This window comes from Bidens hawaiensis, unplaced genomic scaffold (genome assembly GCF_021521415.1).
Source record: "Bidens hawaiensis isolate Kalapana, Puna unplaced genomic scaffold, B.hawaiensis_p1.1 tig00002617_1, whole genome shotgun sequence".
NCBI lineage: Eukaryota > Viridiplantae > Streptophyta > Magnoliopsida > Asterales > Asteraceae > Bidens > Bidens hawaiensis.
Window position 1 is genome coordinate 1,988,322 of NW_027491142.1, and position 11,499 is coordinate 1,999,820.

At 37.9% G+C, this 11,499-nt stretch overlaps 1 protein-coding gene across 1 annotated transcript; it reads right to left on the bottom strand.

Annotated features, from left to right (window-relative positions):
* Positions 1–6,467: 6,467 nt before the first annotated feature.
* LOC143620572 (uncharacterized) lies at positions 6,468–9,499 on the bottom strand. The gene is made up of 8 exons (XM_077092239.1): positions 9,400–9,499; positions 8,345–8,586; positions 8,190–8,261; positions 8,031–8,101; positions 7,473–7,584; positions 7,297–7,386; positions 7,125–7,214; positions 6,468–6,738 (listed from the first exon to the last, which is right to left on the bottom strand). The coding sequence occupies exons 2-8, from the start codon at positions 8,567–8,569 to the stop codon at positions 6,574–6,576; spliced, it is 825 nt and encodes a 274-aa protein (XP_076948354.1). The 5' UTR covers positions 8,570–8,586; positions 9,400–9,499; the 3' UTR covers positions 6,468–6,573.
* Positions 9,500–11,499: the final 2,000 nt, after the last annotated feature.

Here is an 11,499-nt window from a genome sequence, read left to right on the forward strand (position 1 = left end):
CAACCACGTACATGAACGATTCGTTTCAACCAAAAGGATAGAATTTCGCGCACCGATGAGTAATAAGAAGAAAAGACAAACCCTATTAAAAGAGCAAACTATTAAGTCTAATATCTATCTTACCTCGCTCGCGCGAGACAAGACACACATTAGACTGGGGGGCTTGAAGAGGTATGTACCCGCCTCAACACCGAGCGAGGCGGGTCAACCCACAAGATATAGACAAGAGGCTTGAAATCAAGACATTATGAAGGCACAAAGCCAAAACCTATGCGCATGGCGCATATAACATATGATCACGCATATCACATATGCTCACGCATATCACATATGCTCATGCATCACATGCTCAGGCATCACATATGCTCATGCATCACATATGCTCAGGCATCACATATGCTCACGCATCACATATGCTCACGCGTATCACATGCTCACGCACCATATATGCTCACGCATATCACATCTGCGCGTGGCGCATCCGCGCGTGGCGCATATCACATGCTTGTGCATATCACATCTGCGCATGAAACATCTGCGCGTGAGAATAAAGAGAAGACATCGCGCATCCTCAGGATAGGCGCGTATCACACATGCACATAATCAACCTCGTCCTTATCCAAATCAGGATTAGGGCAACCTTGATTGTGCACGTCAGACAACCTTCCAGAAGGTATCTTTTTAAGGAATAAGAATATGCTGATGTTGACAGCTGCCAATGAAAGGTGGACAACTCAGCAAAACCCATGTGCAATTAATCAATGAAAAAGCACCAGGTGTCCCAAGGACACGTGGCGCGAAGCAATAGGAGGAGGCCAACAAGGCCCTAATTGGGTCTGAGCCCAATCATTGGAAACCCTAGCACTATAAATACCACATCAACTCCACAAGGAGATGGACACCCAATTACACAGTATTCAGCTATATTAAGCAATACACTCAAATTTCCTTATTCTCAGATTATTATCTTCTCCTACAAATTCTTATTCTCACACCGAAGGGTTACCCCAAAGAGGACCCCTCTGTCCCTTTCTGAGGGGTAAGTTTACGGTGCTGTTCATTTTGTAGGTGGAAGAATCCAGATTCCAGAGAACCATCGGTGGGATAGCATAATCACACCCGAGGAAAGTAGATCGTCTACCAGTGAGTCGATCCACGTTTCTTCACTTTTCTTTCTTCTCATGTCATGTTGGCCAATGTGTTTATCAATCACTAATCATATATGATAATGACATAATTGATCATGTATTGTTGTGTGTAACAAACTAGGATGAAAGTAGGAAGTGGGACCTTGAGCTTTGCGTATGGTACGGGTACGTACGCCTAGGCTTCTAAATGTGATGTACTAGTTAGATACTTACTAAAGTAGAATCTAATATGTGATCGGCATGATTCTACCTTTAACAAATTAGCCAACATCCAAAATAAAGTGATGGTTTTATTTAAAAAAACACAAAGATGTTGGCTTTGCAGCTTGTAGATTCTGAGATCTGGTCTTAAAGAAGTTGCTTTTGTCAACTTTAATGCAAATCTTGGGTCCATTCAGAGTTTGTGGCATTAAAATCCTCACCTTCTCTGCCATATTCAACAAATAAAATGTGTTAGTTCATAAAGAAAATAATATTGCTGTTTTGAAATACTAAGTGGCATAAGAACCCTTCAACAAATATTGGTTATAACATAACATAAACTGATAAACATATGCCAAAGTAGATGCTTTGGTGGCTACTTTACTATTATTCCCAATACAATCAATCATATGCTTCCTTGTTTCATAAATAAATTACCAAAGATAATGTTTTTTAGAATAATGGCTTTATCTTTTTATTTAATACAAATCAATAAAACCATGCTTGTTTTGGTACAAGAAAGATACAGTACAAAACATATTATATGCACTTGATAAAGTTCCACAATATTAGATGCTAGATATGATATGATATACTTTGGTGGAAAGATGTTAGATCTGTCTTTATAAAACGATACCGTCTTATTTCGCTCTCACTCGTACCATTAACAGCTTCAAGCAAAAAAAATCATGATTCCATGCAATAGTTGATGGATGTTACATTTACAGCTGCCCAATAATGAATGCATATATTCTGACCATTACACAATAGTAGAAATGCCCATTTGAACCAAACAGGAAATCCACTAATACCATGATTCTTCTAGGCTAGAATCATTTGTACTTTGTGCAGTGGGAGTTTTATCTTCATTTGGATTTAGGGCCAAAGCTTCACCTTTCATTATTCCTCCAAATTATATCATATCTAGCATGAATGTATGCTAGAAGATTAGTAGTGGGAATGGAAATAGAATCAAAAAACGGAAAAAAAAAACAAAATCGACAACGAAATGAATAGATAGTGTATCAAGCATCCTAAAATGGCTTCAGTTAAAACAAGTAATTTTTTTGGTACTGGTTAGTATGTTGACCCATAGCACATTATCATCCAATATTTACTCTACTACAGATAAAAAAAATTATGCAAAGTGAAGAAAATAAGGATATGATGACATGTCAATAAATATGATTATGATACTCTTTAGCAAATAAATTATTACTCTGCAACGATTAAATTAGAGTGATAATAATTACGTTACTTCAGTTTTGTTGTGTTGCAATATTATTGCTCTACAAAGAAGTGAACTAGCGTAATAATTATTATGTAACTTCAATTATCTTGTAGTTAGTATTACATTACTTCAATTCTTATGTATAGTTAGAGATGTTCAACGAAACCGGTTCCTGGACCCGAACCGGTTCCTACCCGTTTTTTGTAGGAACCGGACCCTATCTGATTCAACGCGATGATCTGTGACCGGGTCTTGCATTTCTGAGTGGGGGCGGGTAGGAACCGGAACCGAACCGGAACCGGTTCTGGAACCGAACCATCCGGAACCGGTTCCTAACCGGTTCTAGCCGTTGGATTGAATATAGCCGTTGGAAATCGTTTTTTTGGCCGTTTTTTGACCGTTGGGGTCAAAAATAGCCGTTTTTTTTGCTCCCCCAAGCACCCCACTACTAGTATAAATAGGTATTTGGTGTCATGGGTTCATCACAACACTCAAAACGCAAACCCGAACGCAAAAAAATACAAAAAAACGCTATTACAACGTTTTGAGTTCTCTAATATCTTGTTTTCTCTTCTTCTATATTCATATTTGTTGTTATGGCTACCTCACAATCATCGGTTGGTCAAGGTTCCAACGCCGAACCAAGTTTCGTTCGTATTGTACCTCATAATCGTAATCAAGAGATTTGGTGCAATTGGGATTTGGTTGAATTGAGTGACCATTCATTGAAGTCTCGGTGCAAGTTTTGTGGGATTTATTTAAACCCACTTTCGAATTCAAATTTGAAGAAACACATCGAAAAACCGTATTGCAAGGCGTTGAAAAAGAACGTCGATTCGCAACAAACGCAAATGGATAGTGAAGGCGGAATATTTACATACCAAATTGATCGAGTTCAAGATCGTATGGCGAAGTTTGTGATTCAAGAAGCTTTGCCGTTTAGCCACTTCGACAACCCTCGCTTAACCGCCATGATTCGAGATACGCTTCAACCACAATACACTCACGTAAGTCGTCATACTCTTAAACGTTATTGTTTAAAATTGTGGAAGAAGGCCAAAGAGGTACTAATTGCATATTTTGAAAATATAAATACGGGAATAAACTTAACTAGTGATGTTTGGTCGGCACCACATGGCTACCCGAATCTTATATTTGTGTCACCGCTCATTGGGTAGACCCGTCATCGTGGGAAATGATGAAACGCACCATTGCTTTCGAACTCTTTGAGTATCCACATACGGGAGATAATTTGTTTGAAATTTTAGATTATGTTATAAAAACTTATAAACTAGAAAATAAAATATTTTCAATGGCATTTGATAACGCGTCGAATAATACATCGGCGGTTGATAAATTAAAATTAAAATATACGCCGATTTGCAATGGTGTATTTTTTCACTCAAGGTGTGTTGCACATATAATTAATTTAATCGTGCAAGACGGACTTGCTTCGGATGAGGTTACATCGGTTATAAACGATTTTAGACTAATGATACATGAAGTTTTTAAGAAAAGTAAAAAAAGACAAATGGAATATAGAAAATTTTGTAAAGATACGGGAAGAAAAGCTTTGGGAGCTAATTGGGATGTACCTCATCGATGGAATTCCACTTGCATAATGTTTCAAAGTGCTTTGAAACAAAGAGAAACTATACAAATGTTTCATTTTAGTCTTGCCGAGAATGATTTGGCAATCCCCTTTTCAAATGAGAAATGGGAAATTATCAATGACTTATCGATTTTTCTTGAAGTTTTTAAAACATCAACTACGAAACTATCGGGAACGTATTATCCGACAAGTCCCTTGGTTCTTTCGGAGTTATTTTTAATCGTTAACAATCTTAAAGAATTTGAAAATGAAAGTCCAATGTTTTCAAACATCATATTACCAATGAAGTTTAAATTAAAAAAATACTTTCTTGAATTGCCACCGGTTTTTACTTGCGCCGCCGTTTTAAACCCAATGTTAAATGTTACGGGGGTTGAATGTGTGATAGACGAAATTTTTTCAGCCTTAGATATGCATGAAGTTGACCCAAACTTTTCAACAGAGGCAAAAAATGATTTTAACTTGAATTTTAAATTTATGTATGACTTTTATTTAAATAAATATGGGTCAAACATACACATGCCTATGCCGGGGGGGTCTTCATCAAGTTCAAGTGCTACTAGAGTACGAGATCCCATGATTAGCCTTATGAACACCGTTCGCAACGTAACGGCTAAAAAACAAAGGGGTAACACCCCTTCAAGCGAACTAGAAAGGTATAGTGCAAATGATTACTCTACCGGTTTATCCGAAGAGGAATATGGCACTTTTGATGTTTTGGCTTGGTGGAAGGTAAAGGAAACCGAGTTTCCGATTCTTGCCACCATGGCCCGTGATTTACTAACCGTCCAAGCTTCTACGGTAGCTTCGGAATCCGCCTTTTCTCTTAGTGGCAGGGTAATATCGGTGAGAAGAACAAGACTAAATTCGGTGTCGGTGAAGATGTGCATTTGCTTAAAGGATCACTTGGACTCAATCGATCGTATTCAACACGTAACCACTCTCGAAGATGAAACACCACTTGATGTTCTAGTGCACGACGAACAAGAAGGCATTTCTACAAGTAATTCCGAGGAAGAAGTCGCCGCTCAATAATTACGACGAACAAGAAGGCTTTTCTAGAAATAATATGTCACAACTTTATATTTATAAGTTTAATGTTTTGTTAGTTTGTTTTTGAAGATTTTAAAACATGTAACCTTTTTTTTTTTTGAACTTCTTAAAGTAAATAAAATGAATTTTATGTTAATTGTTTTGTTTATTTTTCATGCTATACAAATACGAATCGTAGTTTAGAATCCAAATCGCAAACGAAAAACGAAAAAAAAAACTAAATGCACTTGTATTGCAAATCCAATGAACAAGTTTACATTGTACAATGGTTACATATTTAACTGATGATGTTCCAACTGATGAAACTCTGCAACTGATGTGTCACTGATTCATATTTTGCATCAGTGACAACAAACTCTGCAACTGATGAATGTTCCCACTGATGAGTGGCAACCTTCAGTAGTTGTCATCAGTGGCAACCTTCAGTAGTTGTCTTCAGTGGCAACCTTCAGTAGTTGTCTTCAGTGACAAACATCTTCAGTAGTTGTCTTTTCTTCATCAGTTAATTGTTTATTTTTATGTTAATTGTTTTTTTTATTTTTCATGTTATACAAATACGAATCGTAGTTTAGAATCCAAATCGCAAACGAAAAACGAAAAAAAAAAAATTTTTTTTACACTGTAACCGGTTGGAACCGGTTACGGTACAGGAACCGGGTTAGGAACCGGTAAGAACCGGTTAGATAGGTTAGGGGTCCGAGGGTGGGAGAACCGGTTCGGTTCCCTAACCGGTTCGAGCCTGGAACCGGTTTAATTGAGGGTTTTGAATATAGGAACCGGTTAGGAACCGGTTCCGGTTCCTAGTCCCAAACCGTTTTAAACATGCCTATGTATAGCAACAATAATTATTCTAGTCTACTACGCTACATGGTAATTATTTACTGAAAAGTGTAATAATATTATTTACAAAAATGCCATCAGCTCCTTTTTTTCACTCTTTTTTTCACTTTGTACATTCGCGTGTTAAAACCTGCCTCTGGTTGATCTCTACTTGATCACAAGTCATAACACATATGAAACATTGATAATCTACTTTTCAATTAAAAAATTAACAAAAGAAAAACAGAACATATACATCTTATATATGTTTTGGACAAAACCACATCCTTGTTTTCATCAAAAAGAATTATGATACTCTGTTTGATACGTTGGAGACAGTACACATAACAAATACATAGTTGCAAAACAGCTGTTTTGTAAAGTTGTTGAAGAAGGCTCATATACACATTAACATAACATAAATTATTCACAACAGATTTGATGCCATCAACAAACAAAGCAAAACGAATTTCTCATAAAAGAATAATTTCTCCTCCGTCATCAAACGTTTAAACATTTTCGTCCTGTGGAGCCACAGTTGGAGTCACAGTGGGTGCTGGTGCGGGTGATTGGGCCGCTGCTGGCCCTAAAGAAGCCACCGTCAAGTGTAGCCCTCTCCTTTGTCCCGCTTGCAATACAAACGCTATTTGTGCCGCTGCCAATGCTTCCGCCTCCTGCACACCCCATTTTACCAAAATAAGTTTTACATGCAAGCATACGCACACAAATATATAATCTTAGGATCAAATACAAGCAGCTCTTAACGTGAGATTCGTACAAATAACTAGAGTAATTATCCTTGAACTAGAGTAAAAATCATTACGCTACAGTTTTGTAGTATAAATTATTATTAGGCTACTTCATTTTGTTGTGGTGTAAAAGTTATTACACTATGCCACATATAGTCACGTAATTATAACTAATCTAGTTAAAAAAAAACTGTAGCGTAGTAATCATTACTCTATTTTTAGCATAATTACTCGAGTTACTTGTACGCTTCACATGTTAAAAGCTGTTTGTATTTTAATTTAACACTATACATGAGTGAACATAAGCAAACCTGTCTCTGTCTTCGACGCTGCAAAATGCTGATGGCCCAAACCATGATGTAACAAGGCAGAAGAAACCCAGCAATCCGAAGCAAGAAAAGCTGTCAAAATAAGATAAAGTTAATTATAAATATAAAACTCATGGAATTGTTAATATTTCCATAATCATCAAGCCCCACTTACAGTTAAGAATGTAGATGCATCGTCATCTCCATCTCCTCCATCAGAATCGGGTACAGTTGACGCATGTCGTAACAACAAAAGAGCCATCAGCTGCCACAATATTATAAGTATTAGAACCAGTTCTTAAACAAGAGATTAACTAAAGTTGTATGGAATATGTGATTTTGAGGGCTTACAATTAAAACAGCTGAACGGAAGAATGCAGCTCCGCTGGCGTTTGTGGCATTATAATCGTCATACTCGGCTTCCAGATATTGACGGTCAGCTTCTGAGATCTGCCATCCTCCCCTGCATATATCCAACCAATGTAAATTATTATTACTAAAATAATATTATTTCATTACCAATTAAATCTTTAATAACATGATTTAAGAGGTTGCATATAGGACTGGCAAACAGGTCGGGCGGGTTCAGGTCACAAGTCAAAATAGGCCACTTCCAAAAAGAGTTAATTCGGTTGGGTCGAAAAGGGTCGGGTCAGAACGGGTATCAGGTCAGTCAAAACAGGTTGGTTTAAAATTTAATTTTTTATTTTTTAATTTACTGAACATTTCAGCTTTGCTTCTGGTTTTCGGCACCGATTATACGTGTTCAGAAACAAAAGTTACGCGCAGCGTAAGTTACGGCTGTTTAAATGGCGATTACACGCATTCCAGTACCGGTCCGCGCGCGGAGACGGTTACATGCATTGAGTGTTTACTATCAAACAAAATTTGATCTTTGGTTATGCATACCCAATGTCTATGGTGGTTTCTTCCAAGCACGGTAACGGAGGTGGAGGAGCAACATAGCCCGGTTGGTAAGGCTGCACAAATCAACAAAACATAAACTTAAGCGTTTACTATTAATAAAAAATAAAAGATGATTTCATAAATTTTATAACGATAACATACTTGATGACAAATCTCACAAGTAATGTCACCCTTTTCATTGCACCAGTGTTGAACGCACTTTCTGTGAGCGTACTGCGTAAATAACAAACTTATTAACCATCAAAAACAAGAAACAAATGTTATTCTCAATCATGGAACGCAAATAATAATAATACCTTAAGACTGCCATTGCAAGCGCAGGGTGTCTCTAAGGCATCAATGGAATCTTCCTCCTGGCAAATCCGACACTCAGCCATTGATAATAAGGGCGCTTCCTCATCAGCAAATGAATCCTTGTTTTTATCCACTACAACAGCTACTGCATCAGAAGATGAGGGGCTCGCCATCTCCTCGCTCCTTTTAATGGGTCGATTCACATCCAGAACCAAGTGATCACCCATCTATTAACAAGGGAAGCCTGCATTTTGAAACAAAAAATGTTACAAAAATGTTCTTCAATGAATCGTAAGATTGACAGTTGACACAACATGAAGCAGCTCTTAGCCAACAGTCCCAACATAGTGCAACAAACTAACAAACACAAAACTAAGCTTAATATAAACATAAACAATTAAATATATGTAATATGAATTTATTATAAAAGAATAAAAATATGTAACACAGTCCGGTTTTAAACGGTTGCTCTTCGGTATAAACCACGAAAATGGAAGAAAAAACCAACCACGAAGCCAAACGGATGACCGGTTTGAAAGCGAAGTTTGAACACCCCTAGTTGCCCTTGATAAAACAAAACAATTGAGAAAAATCCAATTTTGAACATAATCAAAGATCAAATTTTGTAAAGAAAAGGAAACAGAAGGCCCAATTCTGGTGAACATGAGAAAAAGTCAAACTTTAAATTGGGGAAGAACAAACATATGTGAATACCAATTTTTCATCACAGAAATTGTATGAAAACGAATGATATGTCAATTTTGAACATAATCAAAGATCAAATTCTGTAAACAGAAAGAAACCCCAATTTTATGGTGAGGTCAACATGAAAAGAAAACTCTTGTAAATTGGGGGAGAAGAAGAAACCCAAAATGAAGATAATAATCACATATGGCAAATTACGAAAGGCAACATACAAAGTCTATCAAAGAAATGAAATAAAGCTATGTATGTATGGAAATCGAAAGACCCATTACCCATATATCACCAAAGCAAATAAGAACAAAGACCAAGACGTCAAATTTCACCATAATAATTTATTCTAGAAATCAAGAACCTGAAAATGGAGGAAAAAATGCGCGAGGGTTGAAAATAGGAAGCGCGTGATCTTTCTTTGTAATTGGCTTCTCTTTCTTTCTCTCTCTCCAAAACGGATGATACTATATTTAATCGATGGAATGGAAATTATTATTATTATTATTATTAGTTCAAAAGGCTGGAACTTTCCTTTTCTTGGGACTACCTACATTTTCCAAAAATAATTACTCGTTTTCTTCATCATGACTCGGTCATCATCTAGAATAATATATATCACCCTATACAACAAATATTTGACTTTTCACGATCCCAACCCGCTAAAACCTGTCCTGACCCGAAATCCCAGCAGTTCATACACCAAACTAAATTACACACTTTTTGAATCGGCCCCTGCCTTTGCTACTTTCTCCATCTACCTTTTCTTGGAGAAATGGTTACTTATAGCTTGATACGTAGAAGGACCCTTGAGACTAATCGTGTCTTTGTCTTAGTAGGTTACGTATTTCTTGAGTTGGTTCCTAACCATGCATATGGGGTCTCTATCTTGCTTTGGAGCAACAATCTGACCAACTTTTACAACTCGAATAAACATTATATAACTTGTATAGTTAGCCACAATAACACTCATACTTTGTTATAATTAATATAGCTAGTCATGTTCGATTAGATAACTTTATAATTTATATATCTCATAATCATTCTGGACAATGAGAATTAAACAAACACCAACTTTCATGGTGCCAAAACCAAAGCTTCAGTTCTAACTAAGTATCAATGTTTTTTTGATAAATCACGAAATTAGAAGCAACAATCCGTATACACGTGCCATAAATCTTTCTTTTTAGTTTAGACCGAAGTTTGAGGCAAGAAGTTTAACTTAGGTCTTCAAAATTCGGTGGCATAAAACAATCCCGGTTAAGAAAAGTATACCCGGTAATTGGAAAGATATTGAAGATGTGGAGAATAGTAGAGTACCTGTACAAGAATGAATGATATTCATAGGTCGGGGTCTGGCCGAGACAAAGGCTGGTTTTGGACCGACAATTGGGCCGTGTAGAGGTAGGGTACCAAAAAGACCCAAATACCCTTAAGTACCCCCCGCGGGCCACAGAGAATCCTCTTATAAACCACCCGCGGGGCACATGGACCACCCGCATATCACGAATGAGGAGGAACGTCCTCACAACATGCGCGGAAACATCCTGGCATCCTCAAAAGTCGTCCGCAGGACGGGACGTCTGTCCGCCTAAACATCCGGAAGACAATGCCAACGGGACAACTGTCATCACTCAAATACTCTCTAGAAGAAGGTTCATGATTCTTACTTGGGGAATACGTGACTGAACAGCCAATAAATAAAGGACACCTGGCCAGTTTGTTATAACCGTGCACATGGCCAGGGTGCAATCCATCCTATCATTAGACGACGCGTGTCCAGGTTGTTACACCCATGCACATGGGACGTATAGCTCAACCTATCGCAAGAAGACACGTGTCCAGGCAGTTATCAAAGATCTTCTAGAAGAAGACAACTAGCCCAATCATCTTCCTACACCCTTCGGCTATAAATACCTTGTCAAACGGTATGAGGTATTCATTCACTCATCTACATTCTGACTACACTTAATCTATTTACTTCAGTACTTTCTCCCTTACGAACGATACTGATTCTCACGCCGGAGGGTGGTTACAGGAAGACCCCCCCCTCTTGTCCTTCCTGTAACGAGACTCACGGTGTTTGTTTTGCAAGTTCCGGTCATTGGACTTTGGGAAGCTATACTCATATCTTAGTTGTAATTATCGTACTTTACCCCGTAGACTCATTGGATCCAGGACCCATACCCGGGGAACGGATCTGTGTTTCTTCATTGGCGCCATCCGTTTTTGGTGTTAGAACAACAACAATTTCAGTTGGTTTTTTGGTTCGTTAGATATGAGTAACCTTCCTGAAGGGCCGACGGGAACCCCTGCACCAGATTCATGTGTAACTAACAGAGAAGCACCTCCGGGTCTCAGTGTTTTTGCACGGATTACGACTCCAAGTGGCCGTACTCTTGAACGTGTCACAGCACCGGGGTCACGAATCACCAATGTAACACCTGGGGAATTTACTCTAGAA